The sequence below is a fragment of the Mya arenaria genome, chromosome 8, assembly GCF_026914265.1.
Source record: "Mya arenaria isolate MELC-2E11 chromosome 8, ASM2691426v1".
In the NCBI taxonomy this organism is placed as follows: domain Eukaryota; kingdom Metazoa; phylum Mollusca; class Bivalvia; order Myida; family Myidae; genus Mya; species Mya arenaria.
The window spans coordinates 73,393,907-73,412,547 of NC_069129.1; the positions used below are offsets into that span (position 1 = coordinate 73,393,907).

The 18,641-nt window shown below is 36.7% G+C and overlaps 1 protein-coding gene across 1 annotated transcript; it reads left to right on the forward strand.

Annotated features, from left to right (window-relative positions):
- Positions 1–5,452: 5,452 nt before the first annotated feature.
- Positions 5,453–7,545, forward strand: LOC128243914 (uncharacterized). Its single transcript, XM_052961925.1, has one exon. The coding sequence runs from the start codon at positions 5,755–5,757 to the stop codon at positions 6,913–6,915; it is 1,161 nt and encodes a 386-aa protein (XP_052817885.1). The 5' UTR covers positions 5,453–5,754; the 3' UTR covers positions 6,916–7,545.
- Positions 7,546–18,641: the final 11,096 nt, after the last annotated feature.

Consider the following 18,641-nt stretch of genomic DNA (forward strand, 5'->3'; position numbering starts at 1 on the left):
TTTGCATTAAGTCATTGTTTTGAAAAATGCCAGCGACATTCTGATCATATCATCTTTAATTTATTTTGAATGCATTTCGGTAATTTCAATTTATCTAGAAGTATGTCCATCCCTTTTATTTGTAAATGGAATGGGTTCTACTAATAGCAATTGGTATGTTCTGAGCTCGCGTGTAAACTCGAGGGGCGTCTTGTAGTACACATTTTGTTTCAATGTTTGAATAAAAAATAATAAAAAATAATATTTTGATGAATCATTATTGAATTTAACTTTTTTTCATCTAGTTATTTCTAGATGAATGGCCTTCCGTTTGACCATTTTGTACTTAACATATTATTCAGTACAGAAACAAAAATACTCAATGAAGGGTTTTATTAAACATGATTCAGCAATATGACAGGAAACGGCCAATTAATACTACAAAAACATTAGCAAAACATGAGTCCCATTCATAAAACATGCAATCCATACGTGTCCTGGGCCGACGAAGGTCAAGACAAGTGTGACTATGATTGACCATTGTCAAACTTCAAAGGTGGAAATACACAGAAAACACGTGCTCGCGTCTTTGTGATTGATACTGATTAAAGTGTTTGGATTGGTCTCCTCTGTGTGGTCCATGATTGGATGTCGACATGTTGCATCATTTACCAATAAAGCTATTGTAATGCGTGTATGGTCAGTTTGTTGTGTTTGCATTTGTGTATATAGTGTGTATACGTTTCAGTCTCTAATTCATGATCGATGTACCCCTCAATAGAATATATTTTTCAACTTTCGGCTACTAGACTAAACAATTTGTCCCTGTAGTTTTTATTGTATTATTGTTGCTGTTTGAAGACGTTTCAATGCTTATAAATTAGTAACAAATTGCCCTAGATTTCAAACTACACAACACACGGTGTATCGAGGAACATTTTTTTTCTTCCAATCAACTGAGAAGGTACTAAACACATATGAAGATATCACAAAGACAAATTATGTTCCGACAAACTCGTTCCTGTTCATATGCCTTGATAGGACTTAAACTGATGATTTGCTGAATGCACTTGAGACTTGGAAAGAAGTTAGAGCCTTATTGATTGATTTAAACAAAGTCTTTGATTTAGTTGACCTAACATAAACTGAAGTTACATCACTTCTTTCAACAGGCGATAAAGTTATTGATATATATCTTTAAAGTAGACATTAGTGCATTAAGTATACATATAATCGTCAAAACTGACAATGGCAAGTGGATTGACCCAGGGCTCCGTACTTTGTCCGTTGCTATTTGAGTAGTAGTAAAATTAAAGCCTGCATTTGTAATATTCTTCATTAGTATACCTCACTTCTATAGAACATATAGTAAAAACGCCAGGGCAATATTTTCGACTATCACCCCGCACTATCACCCTCTGCCGCACTGTCACCCTCTGACGTCATGAAATTGAAAATACGCTACAAATACGCCGCCATGTGGGATTTGTATGTGAAAAATTATGATTAATATAAAACTGGCATTGCAACCTTAAAATGGTTAAAATAAAACCTCACTTCTATAGAACATATGCAATTGGCAATACGGTACGAATACGGGATTTACTGATAGTATCTTCGCCTCGGTCGACAGTATTTACCTCAGGTTGACAATATGCACTGTCACCCTCAAGGCAGTCAATATTTATATAATAGATAAATATGCAGATGATGCCACGCTTTATGCTTATGGAGACGCTAACTATGAAATCGGAGATAAAATTCAGACCAATATTCCAAGAAGCATGAAATTATGTTCTACAAATAGTATTGTTCTACATCAAAACGATCCATAGTTTATGCTACTTGGTCTTAAGCTCACAAAACAAATACAAACATATGACTGCACTTTATATATAAATATATGAAACACTAACGGAAACTTTATTGATTTATAAATCATCGTGCGAGGTAACTATAGCCCATATTTTGACGTTGACCGTGCGAAGCTATGGAACGTAACTATAGCCCATATTTTGACTGGTCGTGCGCAGCTATGCGACGTAACTATAGCCCATATTTTGACTTTGGCCGTGCGCAGCTATGCGAGGTAACTTAATAATTATATAAATACACTACAAAAACGCGCTGGCGAAAAAAATCTTCAGAAAATTATGAAAACACTATTGCTCAAAATATTTAAACGACTGGAATGGATGACTTTTGAAAACGAATCAAATACCATACAGCCATTCTTGAATATAAGATATGCCCTCCGCCTTGACAGTACACAGTCTTATTAATCATAATGCATGAACGATTAATTGTTTTTTTATTATTAAATATTTGACATATTTATTGTTAAGCAACATAACAACGACCGTTAGATATCTTTATGTTTGTTCAATTGATGCTAATATGACTGTCAAATTCATACAAGTATCATTTCTACAGTTTTCACTAAACAAAACCTTCTTTACAACGAATTTATCATTTATATGTATTGTATTCATTAATTGAATAGTTAGGTTGTTGTTGTTGTTGTTGTTGTTGTTGTTGTTGTTGTCATCATCGTAATTATAACTATAATAATAATAATAATAATATTAATTATTATTATTATCATTATTATTATCATTATTATTATTATTATTATCATATTATTATCATTATTATTATTATTATCATTATTATTATTATTATTTATCATTATTATTATTATTATTATTATTGTTGTTGTTGTTGTTGTTGTTGTTGTTGTTGTAAATAATAATTCTAATAATAATAATAATAATAATAATAATAATAATAATAATATAATAATAATAATTATAAAAAGAGGTCATGGACAAGTTATAAATGACAATATGAAATTATATGTGTACCTTTGCACAAATTAAAAACACACCATAGTTATAGAAGTTGTGTTGCACCTACATCACGTGTATGGTGACGTATTTTACAAGCATGTGATTGGCGTACGTAATGAAATAACGTGAATGGTGACGTACTTAATGAAGTAACGTGAATGGTGACGTACGTAATGAAATAACGTGAATGGTGACGTACGTAATGAAATCCCGTTCTTGTTCGTGTTCTTCTTACTTAGATAGTACCTATTATACTTTGTAGCATGTCGCCATAAACTAGTTATGAACTGCACGGCAGCTTGAAGCCTTAACCTAGTTTTGAGCTACACGGCAACATGACGCCTTAACCTAATCATGAGTTTCACGGCAACATGACGCCTTAACCTAATTATGAGTTGCACGAAGTTGCATGGCAACATGACGCCTTAACCTAATTATGAGTTGCACGAAGTTGCACGGCAACATGACGCCTTAACCTAATCATGAGTTGCACGAAGTTGCATGGCAACATGACGCCTTAACCTAATTATGAGTTGCACCGCAACATGACGCCTTAACCTAATTATGAGTTGCACCGCAACATGACGCCTTAACCTAATTACGAGTTGCACGGCAACATGACGCCTTAACCTAATTATGAGTTGCACCGCAACATGACGCCTTAACCTAATTATGAGTTGCACCGCAACATGACGCCTTAACCTAATTATGAGTTGCACGGCAACATGACGCCTTAACCTAATTATGAGTTGCATGGCAACATGACGCCTTAACCTAATTATGAGTTGCACCGCAACATGACGCCTTAACCTAATTATGAGTTGCACGGCAACATGACAATTTATTTTTGTTTCAAGTTAAAACAAACCCATGTAGCCCTGAAGAATTTATTGATTTGACGCAGATGTGTTAAGTAATTTATCTTCATTACGATATGGAAATGCGCAGATGTTCCTATCAATATACAGTAGACGTATCATAGATGAAACTATTTATAATGGTTGTGGGAAGGTGTCCATTATGTTAAGCAATTCATCAAAATGTGTTTTGTTCTCAGTGTAACAATGACGTCGGCAGCAAAATGCTTTCCTAGAAAAGTAATAAATGTTGTAATATCAAATACTTCTGTAGTGTAATTTCCTTATTTTGATTTTACTCGTACAAAGTGTTAATGGGCTTTAATACATCACCCTCCATCATTATCAAAAACACATTGCAGCTTAAAACAATTAAGCCATATTTTTATTGTTTTCCTGCTAGGGAAATGGACTACCGTAGTTTTTGTAATATGCGTATTTGTGTCAAGGTTTCACTTAACGGCAAGGTTCTAGACTGGTACCCTACGTTACTTTTTCTTAAACATATAACGTCTCTTTTTGGAAAAAAAAGAGAATGAGGGTACCAGTTTTCAAAGGTCTGTGATATTTGATTTAATTGTAATTGTAGATCTATATACATATTGCAAATATGCTATAAATGGTTTTCCATGTTAGGCGCACAAGGTCCTCGATCATTATTGCGGCGGGCTTCATTAGGGTCCGATAAATGATCTTGTTTGAAAAGGCATTTGCAATGAGCTATGGCCATAAATGTAATAGATAAAACGTCTGGCTAAATAAACTATGAGTTCCTCAAATATTTGAATAAGACATGCATAAAACACAGCTAATCCATGGGGTTGTTCTCATTCCTGGGGTGGTATACAATATTCAACTTAAGTTAATCTTATGGTTAACCATCATTGACTTCCTTCACTCTATTGGTCAGTCCTTAATAACAAGTAATCCGATCAGCTACATCGTTCTTATATCCAAATAAGACGAATATTGAATACCAGCCCTGGTTTCCCTTTAAACGGTTCATCAAACATAATGGTCCTTCTCTACAAAGCACCATGCTCTTGTTACTCTCCAGTTTAAATTGTCCTTATTTTATGTTTTAGGTTAAATAAACCAATATATGTAGTTTATGTCTACAGAACAACTCCTTTCAGCATTTTTAATTGATAAGTTTAAGCTTTTTCCATGGCAAGGTAATGTTGCAATTGAACATATTCAGATCTGTCGCTGACACGAAAGGCAAACATTGACATTTCTTTGGCTTTGAAATTGTTGTCGATATGGGAAATTCAAGTCACACATATATCACATGGTCCTTCTTAAGGATTATTCTTTTATCCCGTGTACATCCCATAAAATGCTGACTCTTGGATGATTGTTATACAGAATTGCCGATCATAAACTTAATAACATGACGGTGTAAGTGAAGTTATAGTACCGAATATAAGACTAATAATTTTAATAAAACATATGATTTAAAGCCCATTTTTGCATTTCACAACATTTTATTTCGGAAGAAAATTTTATGATATATTTTATAAAAAATAACATTCTGAGTATTTCAAGGATGCTTTAGAAGAAAAGATGACACTAATGTTCGACGTTGCTGTTTAGAGGAAATACCGCTCGCACCAACAAGCACTATACAACACTTCCTTGTTCATGCCAGAGTAACTAATTGCTTGCTAGTTTTTAGTCCTATCAATCGCCAATTAGCGGCATTAATTACCTGCACGGAGGTTAATTAATTTCATAGTAATATAAAAGGAATATAATAATCACATATCGTTTATTGTCTATCGGTAATCATATAAAAAGGACTCAATGATCATATTCGAAAGAAGATTCCAAAGTTTTCATGAATAATTTGTAATTAATTTATTTGATTAAAGAAGGATACAATTATTTGATGTTATCGCTCGTCTTAAAGAGGACTGCATATTAGTAAATGTTCAACTTTGACTAAAAGTGATTCAAAAATAGTTGATTTGAAATAATTTACCAAATGATTGACGAACTGAAATTAAATAGACTTAGAAGAGTAAAATATTGTTCGAAGTGCTGTATAAACATCTGAGACAGAAAACATGACTCGTAATACTTTCTTGTGTTTAGTAGTGACTTGCATGGATATTGTTACTCATATGGTGAATACAGCACCGACTCTACCACGAAAAGGCCTATCCCTGTGTGACCTTCATATAACCGCTTCTCAGGAGAGAGTGTTAAAGTGTGCGGTAAAAGCGGGTGAGGTGATGGACTACAGGGAGGTACGGACATGGTCAGCGAGTGAACAGAACGCGAACTATTCCATTCAGATAATATGCAATGGCGGTGCAATTCACCTTCCCTGGCCATTTAAAGCCCAAAACATACACTCTCTTGAAGTGGACGGATGCAAAGTCCAAGGGTTTCTGTCAGAGATGACAATGGTACAGACGTTACCAGATCAGCTGCGAACTTTAGCCCTGACTAGATCTACCATTGTGATTCCATTTTCTGAAATGTTTCAGTTGAGAAATAATCTAAACATGATTCCACGGGAGACAGACTGTGGTCAAAATACACTGGAGTCACTTGTGTTAAGAGATGTGCATTACGACCTCATAATGAGTCCAGAAGAGCGTGATAAAATGCCGGGGCTGCTAACAGACTCGCACTCCAGGAGAAAACATGAGGTGAAGAAAACGCCCTGTGTGTATCCTCACCTAAGATATGTGGATGAAAGTGGGAGCAGAAAAACTGGCCAGTATCATTTAAAATTATTACCCGAGTATTCACGATTTCCAAAACTAGAGGTGTATAACATGTCCAGAAATGAGTTGAGTCACGTTCCAGACTTTTTTCGACATCTTCATTCCGAAAAGTTCCCTTCTCTGAAGCATCTTGACTTTTCTAACAACATTTTGCATAGTTTTGAATTCGAATTCCCGAAAAATTTAAAGGCATGTAGTTTGAAAGTTGTTGATTTGCATAACAACAGAATAGCAACGATTCCACAAGAGGCAACGGACAAACTCAAATCAATAGGAACAATTCTTGTGGACATGCGAGAAAATCCTTTGCGATGTAGCTGCCAGTTAACAGAGTTCAGGAACTATCTAGAGACACAATATACGATGACAACTAACCTGGCTCATCGCAAGTTGGTCTCCGACGTGACTTGTACATTGAGCCCTATCTTTCATGACAACACTTTGAAAGTCAGCGTGCTTGATTCAACATTTGACAAAAAGTGCAAGGGATAATATAATGGCTAAACCATAATTCTTCGTAGTTCTTCTGAGAATATCTGCAATAACTTGAAAAAAGATATTTATATAGAAGGATAAACAACGGCTACAAAGTGTATACAGGGAAAGCAATTACAAATCGGCCGACATTAAATATTCGTATAGGGAAAACATTACAATTGGAATACGACCGACATTGAATATTCGGAGAGATCAATGTCACAGTGATGGATGGAAGATGAAAGACGGGATCAAGAATTGTCACCTAGTGCTAACATTTCATTGCAATAAATACGTCTCGTTTTAATATGCAGATATCAATGTGACAGTTCTGAATCCGTCACTTAATGCAAATGCATATCAAAATGTATAGTCAAATGCTTTATAAGTGGTTGCTTATATTTATTTTTCCATGAAAAGCTGCCTTTGTGACAGTTGATATTTGATTAATATTTTGTCATGAACAATAAATGCCTTTTTAAAATTACGTGCATTTCTCCAATAGTTTTACATGCGTGTAATAATATTTAGTAGACCAATATCACTCAAACAATTTTTAATGCTTTTCAAATAGCATTTAGATATCTTTGGTTATGTATAAGACTACAATTCAGTGCTGACTACAAGAATCACTGCAAATATCGCTAAACGTTTTACGATAAAATGTATATTGTTTGAAAAAAGCTACATTTTCAAGATAAAGGTTACAATAATTTTAGCGGGCTTATATGTATATATCTTTATTTCTTAAAATACAAGCACAGGAAATATTTTGAAAACGTTTTAAGATAAATTTGTAATAAAACACATGGAAAAGGTAAAGCATTTTTGCATAAACGATATTTTAAGGTTTTAATAAATACGATGCCATGAGAGAGGGGTAAAATTTTAAAACGTGATATGCTCTGTTTCAAACATCGAATATCAATTTTATCTCACTGATAAAGCATAAAACGAAATTATTTAATCCATTATAAATTGCATCATCCGTTTATTTATAAATGGGCTTCTTGGGAAATGCAACTATTTCCAATATTTTCCACACAAGAAGCGAAACCCAAACGCTTGTATCATTACTTTTTTCCAAAAGAAATACGGTAACTGTCAAAACGTTCAACCGATTAGAAAGCGATTCGTATAAAGTCAAATGAATGATTTAATATATCAATAAATAAATAATTAAAAAAAAATTATATATATATATATATATATATATAAATAAATATATAAATAAATAGACTGACTGACTGACTGACTGACTGACTGACTGAATTTGTGAATGAATGTGTGAATGACTGAATGTGTGAATAAAATGAATGAATGAATGAATGAATGAATGAATGAATGAATGAATGAATGAATGAATGAATGAATGAATGAATGAATGGATGGATGGATGGATGGATGGATGGATGGATTAAATAATTAGTTTTAACCAATTTCTGTTGCACTGCTTAATACACATATAAGTTTGTGATGTTGCATTGTTTGGAGAGTAAAAAGACTATTTAGAAAACAGCACACTAAAACTGAACGCAAAAAAACACTGATTTCTAGTGTTAAAAGAAAGACCCTAACACAATGCGTGGGGAGAAAGTACATCTTGAGTATTAAACATCAAGATAACATTATAAAAAAGTTTTATATCTCTCCCCACTGCCCGGGTCCATCTAATGTGTTTGCCGGGCCCGATGTTGACGATGGTGTCTATGTCTAGGTGTCGATACCATCCGAGGTATGGACATCGAGCGCGCAGGCCGCCACTTTTCAACCGATTCAGAACTGTCTTGTATGAAGTACATGTATTACGTCCGTAGATGTGAAACGTGGATGTCACAATATTGCGCGCCGCAGGCACGTTGCCTTTGGGCCGACGGGGACGATCAGCAATACTTCCGTTTTTCATTGTGCTTTTCCCATAACTGTTGAATATCTCTCTGGTGTCGGGTGAGAACATTTTAAACCTAAAGACAATATAAATCAATTTGGTATGCTTAATTTGGTACGGGGTTGTACGCATTTCCGACCTAGCCTTGTTATACGTCCTATGGTGCTATTAACGTAACGCAAATACAATTATGATACACGAATATCGGAATAACATTAAACCGTACACTATTTAGAACAATCAAAAAATGAAATGCCTGAATAATATCGCGTTTTGAGAACATACGTACCCGACCTATGGGAGTCCCGGCTGCTACCATTCTGACCACACGGCCCCGCTCTACGACCTTCATACGAGACATTTGCCATCACATATTAATCATATTAATTTAACTCGTGCAGGAAAAATGATGGTAAACAATTTTTCCGAACTCTTTAAATAATTGTGTGTATTATATTTTTTATGACTCGTGACAGAGCCTTTATGTCAGCCGACACAATGTTAAATAACACCATTTGAAATCATTATATGGACATATCAGCGTCCACTTTAGGCTACCATAGTTTGCTTAAACACCAGGTCAAATCCTACCACTCAGTTGTATATTATTGTTAACTCTTAGTGTAGCATCTACATTCAATTAACCTTTACATTAGATTGATATTTTTTGGAAGCCGAACCGATTTTTTTTCTGGAACGGTGCATTTAGACAAAAGAGGAGTCCATTTTTGACCATTTTATTGCACGAAACTGCGGGAACACTGAACCAAAATAAACTTACAACAAAAACTAAGATAACGGGCAACTTTCACAGTTCGAGTGTGGTAGTTTCGTCAGTTTTCTGTCTAGAGGACACTGAGGTCAAGTTCGGCATTATTTTTCAGTTTAAAGGCCACTTTTCTGCTTTTCTTTTAAATTGTTGGCTGCTTTGTATTCGAAACTGTTGGTCACGCCTACAACATCGAATCTGTGGCTCGGCTGAAATCCTGTTTTCTGTACGTTTCTAATGTCTATGCCTTTAAAAAACTACTCTTTTTTTAAATGTCAGGGGCCAAAGAACAAGATCCAGGCATGCTAGTGTCAATATCATTCGCAAGTATGTGGTCAGTCGTAGCTATCTTAGATGATCACCGAGGTCGAAAACATGGAACACTTTCAGGTATGAAAAAAGTATCTACAGCCAGTGTCATATTATGCGTAGTACTAGTGGTATTGAAGAATCTTTATTGAGACCAAGGTAGTCGAAAAATGATATTTCTTTTGCATTGTATAGATCTATTTGTATTAAACGAAATAAACAAGTAATTGCACAGTGAATATCACACAATAATTTGACTAAAAAATAGTAAGAATTCCAAGACAAAAAAAGGTGATTGACGCGTGAACTTGCAGCTCTCCTGCAAAACTGACATCTGACGTTGTTACATCTTCAATGCTTCCTCTCTGTGACCCTGTAGAACAGTTCACACACTGAAGAATGCGCTCAAGGAACGTGGTCTTACAGATGTGTGCGAACTGAGTAAATGGTTGGACATTGAGCCCGTTACCGCTGTCACTCTGCTGAACTGCTCTGCTGAGGTAATATTCATTCGCGTAAAACCACACTTGGCCACCTGATCCGAGAAGAAGAACCTTGCCTTTAAACGCGACACCGTATTGGCTCAATGGAATCTGAATGCTGTCACAAAACTGGAAATCTATCATTGGAAATTCATTTAAAGCGTGTCCCTCGAAATATAAATGTAAGCCCCTGAAATGAGCAGCATCCAATTTGAAATTTCTGGATAACCGAGGAGAAAACCTTTCTGTATTTATTGCAGACGACACTCTTTGTTTGAAACGGTAAAAGGTTGCCTGCAAGTCTTCTAGAACACCAACTCGACGTACCATCTTTTGAGTAAAATACACAAACCCCCCACCAAGGCCACTGGTTTTGCGCTCTGTTTCCGTTCTAATAATTATAGGCACTCTGATCTGTTCATCTTTGATCAACCAGTAGGTTTCATTCCCCAGCTTCTTGGACAGTAATGGCATATCATCGGCGAGCGATTCGCTAACACGGAAGTCCACTCGGTATTCAACATCTAGGCCGCTTACCATACGGAACATATTGAAGCAGTCCCCGTTAACGCGCACCTGCGTCGGAGAACACATCGCCCGTGCACAAATGTCCTACAAAGTATGAAACGTTGTTACATTTGGTTTCGATCTTTTTACCGAGGGAAGTTTTCAAATCACTAGACACGCCGCAATCTGAGAGCATTCGACCATCAGAAGGTTTTGGCAAGTGAGCGATTGAAGGAAATACATACAGGTGGACAAAGGTAACACTTATGGCGCTAAATAAGCTTCAGCTTCTTCAGCGCCAATAATGCCAAGCTCGCCAATGAATATCAATGATTAAATAGTTCCCCGAAAGGTTGCTGAATTGAATATGAAAAGTGTTTTATATGCTTTATATTTTGGCTTTTTCAAGGCGACAGACAAGCTACTCATGGTGGACATTTGTGTTAAGTTCCAAGACTAAAATTCCAAACGCATTGTAATTTTAAAGCCAAGTGTAACTATGATCGTAGGACACGAGTTTAGCCCATGAGACACCGGCTTCTCATACTAAACGTTAGTGCCAAACAATGTAAAAGTCCCAAATAGGCATGGTCAAGCTACAGCCGCTGGACAAGCCAGAGTACAAGGGATTTGAACAAAGACCATTTTGTATGACCTTGACATATCGACATCTGACATGGGTCTTTAATGCGACGAACCGGCTTCCCGTGGTGAACATTTGTGCCAGGCTTTTTAAAAAAAAACACCACTATTCATGGCCAAGCTACAGGCGGCACAAGCCAAATAACAAGTAATTTTGATCAATGACTCTTAAGTGTGACCTTGACCTTTGACCTTCAGAAAATGGTTTTGCAAGCGCCATGGTGAACATTTGCAATCATCAAGTCATGTCGTTTCATTTATTTTATCTATTGTTATGGCTAGCTGGGATCATACTCTTAGTTGGTAGAAATGTCATAAGCAATCACATTTGAGTGCATCTTTATAATGTCACTATTTATGAAGTATTACGGAAACTGTACTATACTATAAACATGCTATGTATAAACATAGTTCAAAACAAATTCGCTATATGGCAATATGACTTACCAAACCATCAATAAGTACAAAATCCGTGTTGCAATTCTGGCATCTGCAGTCCAAACCACCATTACTTTCACTGGCAATGTCCTTGATAAATGAGTTCAAAACTGCGGGATCAAATGTCGCCGCGACCGGAAGCTGTTCAAGGTTGAGGAGACGCTCTTCGGTAGCGGATGTACAAGAATCCAATCTGAGTGATTTGCTGAGATAACTACAACCGAAACAAAACACATTCTTAAACATCTGACCGTCACTGTGACCGTATGGGGCTGTAAATCCGCGCTGACAGAGGTTCTCCAGCCATGGACCTGAAACTGAGCAACTGTCACATCCCGCTTCTAAACGCTCGTCATTACGGCATTCCATGGCTTTGACGTTGACAGGTATCCAAGAGATGTAACAGTCATCAAACGCTTGAAAATTTTCAATTAAGGACGCCAAATCCGTTACTCCAACGAACAGATTTAAAATTCGTACCATGTTCGGACATGTTACTTTTGGAGTCCAGGATATAAGATCAAATGCGGTTTCACCGTTACACAAAGCAACGCCCTTGCTTCGGTACGTTTTGCCTGTAACAGTGCTGAACACAGGAGTTTGAACTGCGGAATTTTCCGCAAGACCGTCTGGGCACACCTCCGTCATTATATAAGTTTTACGGTCCACATGCTCAAGGTCCAATAAGCTTCTTTTGGGGAACACAGGCAGTACACAAGTGAGATGAGGTAAATAGCCGGCATACAGTCCTTCAGCGTCCAAGCAGCAGTCGCCGGAATAAATACAGGTACTGGAACAACTGCACTTTGAGCAGCACGAATACTGTTCTTGTTTTAAGATAGGTTGAGAGTTGGATGAATTACACAGTAAAGAGCCCGGGCAAATCGACTCTTGAAATTTAATAGCTGAAAATGTAGTTTCACTGAACCATGGGTCTTGGATCCAGTGTGAACCTAGTGTCTCTGATTCAAATAGAAATTCGCCATTTTCGTTGAGGATATTCTTTTCTGCACGCGTTCCATTGGTATTTTCTGCCGCAGTGTTATTCCATCCAGAAGAACACAGCGATTTTGCACCAGGTATTAACGTCGTCGGGTTTGATGTTCCGAAATCCGTCGCTACGGGCGATAAAGTCGATGTCCCTATACCTTCTGTGCCATGCTGCACCATAGATGACCGAATATGCGGCGCATTCGAGGTACCGCTTGCCGTTGAAAGAGGATCAAAGATATTAGGCATATTGGAACGCAGATTGGATTTTGATTCTATATACAGTGCACTAAATGAGCTTGAGATTCGATTTTCAAATAGAACATCCGTTTGAATTTGCGGAATATCTACTTTCGTAGTTGCCGAAAATAATGTTGTTACAGTTGTGTAGCCGTTTGTTAGTTGTGGATTTCTCATTGAAATTTTAGGACCAGACGACAGCCCGACAGGAACGGAAGGCGATGGTACAAGTTCCGGTGTTTTCTGGAAGGCGCCAAAGCCAAACGTTGATCTAAATATACCAGACGTCATATCAGCTCCAGACTGACCGTATGATGTCTGTAAAATATCTGGGTCTATGTATGTGTCAAAAATTGAAGATACATCGATTGTTGCCAGAGAAGCCTCCGCGTCTTCCGGGTACAGGCTGCTTGGTTTCAAAATATATGTTCTGTCTTTAGTCAACATTGGTTGGTTTTCAGTAAACCGGTTTGTCGGTTTTAAATCTTGTGACCCGTCATTCGTCGGGGCGTGTTGTTCTAAAGTTGTCTGCCAATGTAATAATGCCGTTGGAAGTCCGGAGTCAAGTCTGTCCGATGGAGCCAGGCCTCCGGTTACAATAGCCATGTGCTTTTGCAACGTAATCGCAACATATATCCAAACAGTAATTCGATACATGTTATAACTAGAGGTAAAACCGCAAACCTTCACGCAATACAACGTTCTGGCATGTGTTAGTTCTTCAGTCGTTATTCTATAAAATGAGCATGAGCAAGCGACCCTTTGTACATTATACGTTTAAACTTTTAGACGAACTCCCAGTGAAGCAACGTATGAATATGTGACATAGTCATACTATAATTTATTAATACAAATCAGAATAGTTTTAATAAAATGTCAATTGAAGTGCACCCAAGGGTTTCGCAGTAAGCGGAGTAAGTGTCAATGACCATTGTTAGCAAACCACTTTTACAGTGTTCGGTTGCTGGGTGATTTAATTACTGTGGAATCATTATTTTCGTGTGGCATTAATGTTCGTGGTTTTCGTGATCCACGAATTCAAGATCCAACGAAATATACACCCTTTATTCACTTTTTCAATGGCCATGTTATGTACATACTCTAGTTTATTCGTTAGAGAGGCCGCAATATACATCGTAAATATCCATCTCACTGTATATCTTACTATCATTGTTCTGTTAATATATTATATCTCCCTTTAACAAATAATAAACGAAATCATTTTAAAGATGTGCTATTCATGATAATTTCCAGGTTTACAAGATGTTACTGAGCACCCATCGTGACAATGTACAAAACAACGCGTTCAATATACTTATAAAACATTACGTGTGAATAAATATTGAAATGAGATGATATTCAAAAGTGATTGAATTTGTAGGGTTAGGTAAACATCAGCTATCTTTAGGGATTGTTTACTGAAATATACGCACCTTTTCGGTGTTTTCAGAGTTTGCAAAATTCTTAATTCAAAAATGAAAAACCACGAATTCAAGTACCCACAAAATTGTTATTTTTCGGCAAACCACGAAATTTCATGCCAACGAATATAAATGATTTCACAGTAATCATATTATCGGTAATTCAAAAGCTTCACACTAAATTCCAGTCGCAAAAACAGTCGTCGAAAATGCTGTTAAAGTGACAATAGACTAGACTTAACACATCGCTATTCTCATAATAGATCCGGCAAACAAACATGACAATGAATGGTAAACATGTCACCATATTGTATCCCTTCCAAACGCTTTAAATCATATCAACTTTCAGCGCAAATCCAACCAAAGCGCCAACGCAACTCCACAACGCTATCACTAGAGCAACAGCGTCAACACTTTTATAAAGACATACATATTTCCATTGTCAGATCTGGTTAGTTTTGAATTGTGCCGACGTAAGTTTTATACATCAGTTATATACGCATGCGCCCGGATGTTCTTACGGTGTGTCTATGCGCTGATATGAAGTTGAAATGTCAACAGATCGCAAAATGTGCATAAGTCCGAATTGAGAGAAAAGCTCCTGCAACCAGAATTCGTACTATATTGAAACAAAACCGTAGCCAACCTGTAGTGAAAGGGTTCTTACACGCTACCACATTCTCCGATTTCGGAAAAAAGTCGATGTAAAAACTATCAGTTGAAATAATTTTTCTAGTAACGTATGTACAAATAGACAATAGGCACAGCTGCATCTCGGAACTGCCCACCGCTCGTTTTCTTGCACCACAGATAAGTGCTGAAGCTGGTGTTAAGTCGGCGTGTATATGATATGGAGTGGACAAAACATGTTAGGGAATAAAACAGCAGAGGGCATTCCTATTCCGTATAATACCCTCTCTCTACACTTTGAGCCCAAGCAAAAGCACACCCCCCCCCCCCCCCATTTTTAGTCGATAAGGAGCACAACTGAACAGCTATTAAGGCGTATTTTCTCTAACAATGCTTGCACCAAGTTTCATTTGAATATATCTATGATGATTTTTGTGGTATGGGCAACGTTAAAGATTTCGAATTTTGCACGCCCGTGACACCAAGGCTTTCGATACTTCAAAATAAACTTATAAAAGTTGACGACATTGATGATTTGGAAGAGTAAGAACACATATATACTGGACTATAGACTTTATTTGACTCCATAAAAGTATGTACATTAACCATCTAAACTACTACACAAAATAATAGCTATATAATAGCTATGTAAACCAACATATTCAAAACTTGTTCAAATTAATTCCTTTATAAGGATATTTCTCGAAGGAAATGTGAATATATTTTGTAATGATCACTTAATGCAAGCTAAAGAAAAGCGCACAAAATGTTCTCAATGATAAGCACCAAAATTGTAAGGGCAAAGCTATAATTAGGGGCACCTTATCAACCACCGTAAAACGAAATATAAGAAGAATTTCAATCCAATACTTTATTTATAGCGAGTGTCAGAAATAGTATTGAATTTTTAAAATGATTCTGTTGAGCAATATTTCCACCAAAAGTATTTGTTTCCAAATCTATCTCAATACAACCAATTATAAAGAGATTTATAAATCTAGCATTCAAACGCTGGTTGATATGATGGCTTCATGATCTGTAGACAAGTGTTCTCATTTAATAAGTAAGTTCAGAAAACCATAAAATCTATTAAATACAAGACAATATTTCATACAACAAATACTAGTAGCTTTGTTCAGGCACACAACAGGACCAAGTTGCCCACAAAACTGACTGTAAACAAGAGCGCCAACTGTCCCATATATGCCCGTCTTAATTAAGAACATCAAGTTTGGTGATGAGCGGATGCATGTTAAGCCAAATTTAGAGAGCAGACACAGTAAATACAGGTTTTGCCAATGCAAGCGAAATAACTATTGAGTGACTGAGGCAACAAGGCTGGTTATCATCCCTGATTAAGATAATCTGCCCAAACACATTCTGACCAAATTTTGTGATGATGCTCTCAAGTAATTGATCGGACAAGACCGATTTGAGGTAATTTCTAAAATTAAAGGGCAATAACTCTCGAGTGACTATAGCGATATGGATGGTACCAAACTTGTCTGACATATTATGCCCATACACATTCTGACCAAATTTGTAGATGATTGGACAAAGATTTCTAAAGTTATTGATCAGACAATACTAATTTGAGGTTATTTCTATGATTAAAGAGCAATTACTAATGAATGGAGCGATATGGCTGGTAAATGAACTTGATCTACATAATACAATATTTGGTGGTAATTGGACAAAGCCTTCTTAAGTTATTGATTTGACAAAACCAATTTCAGGTAATTTCTAAAATTCAAGGGTGATAACTCTCGAGTGACAACAGCAATATGGCTGGTTATCAAACTTGTCCGCGCAAATACACACTCTGACAAAATGTGGTGGTGATTTGACAACACTTCTAAAGTTGTTGAGCTGACAAGAACAATTTAAGGTAATTTCTATAATTCAAGAGTGATAACTCTCGAGCGACTTGAGCCATATGACTTGTTATGAAACTTGTCCAAGATATTTAGCTAATACAAATTCTGACCGAATTAGGGGATGACTGGACAGAAGGTTCTCAAGTTATTGAGCGTACAACATACTGGACGCCACACGCCCATCCACGGCAGGTGGAAACTACATGTTCTTTTTTTATTAAAAACGGCCGTATAACAAATAAACTGTGGGAAACAAATTGTTGGTGGACTAAATGTAAAATGTACAATTTGTGCTTGTCAAGTGTGCAATTTGTGCTTGTCAAGTGTGCAATTTGTGCTTGTCAAGTGTGCAATTTGTGCTTGTCAAGTGTGCAATTTGTGCTTGTCAAGTGTGCAATTTGTGCTTGTCAAGTGTACAATTTGTGCTTGTCAAGTGTGCAATTTGTGCTTGTCAAGTGTACAATTTGTGCTTGTCAAGTGTGCAATTTGTGCTTGTCAAGTGTACAATTTGTGCTTGTCAAGTGTACAATTTGTGCTTGTCAAGTGTGCAATTTGTGCTTGTCAAGTGTACAATTTGTGCTTGTCAAGTGTACAATTTGTGCTTGTCAAGTGTGCAATTTGTGCTTGTCAAGTGTACAATTTGTGCTTGTCAAGTGTGCAATTTGTGCTTGTCAAGTGTGCAATTTGTGCTTGTCAAGTGTGCAATTTGTGCTTGTCAAGTGTGCAATTTGTGCTTGTCAAGTGTGCAATTTGTGCTTGTCAAGTGTACAATTTGTGCTTGTCAAGTGTGCAATTTGTGCTTGTCAAGTGTGCAATTTGTGCTTGTCAAGTGTGCAATTTGTGCTTGTCAAGTGTGCAATTTGTGCTTGTCAAGTGTGCAATTTGTGCTTGTCAAGTGTGCAATTTGTGCTTGTCAAGTGTACAATTTGTGCTTGTCAAGTGTGCAATTTGTGCTTGTCAAGTGTGCAATTTGTGCTTGTCAAGTGTGCAATTTGTGCTTGTCAAGTGTGCAATTTGTGCTTGTCAAGTGTACAATTTGTGCTTGTCAAGTGTGCAATTTGTGCTTGTCAAGTGTACAATTTGTGCTTGTCAAGTGTGCAATTTGTGCTTGTCAAGTGTACAATTTGTGCTTGTCAAGTGTACAATTTGTGCTTGTCAAGTGTACAATTTGTGCTTGTCAAGTGTGCAATTTGTGCTTGTCAAGTGTGCAATTTGTGCTTGTCAAGTGTGCAATTTGTGCTTGTCAAGTGTGCAATTTGTGCTTGTCAAGTGTACAATTTGTGCTTGTCAAGTGTGCAATTTGTGCTTGTCAAGTGTACAATTTGTGCTTGTCAAGTGTACAATTTGTGCTTGTCAAGTGTGCAATTTGTGCTTGTCAAGTGTACAATTTGTGCTTGTCAAGTGTGCAATTTGTGCTTGTCAAGTGTACAATTTGTGCTTGTCAAGTGTGCAATTTGTGCTTGTCAAGTGTACAATTTGTGCTTGTCAAGTGTACAATTTGTGCTTGTCAAGTGTACAATTTGTGCTTGTCAAGTGTGCAATTTGTGC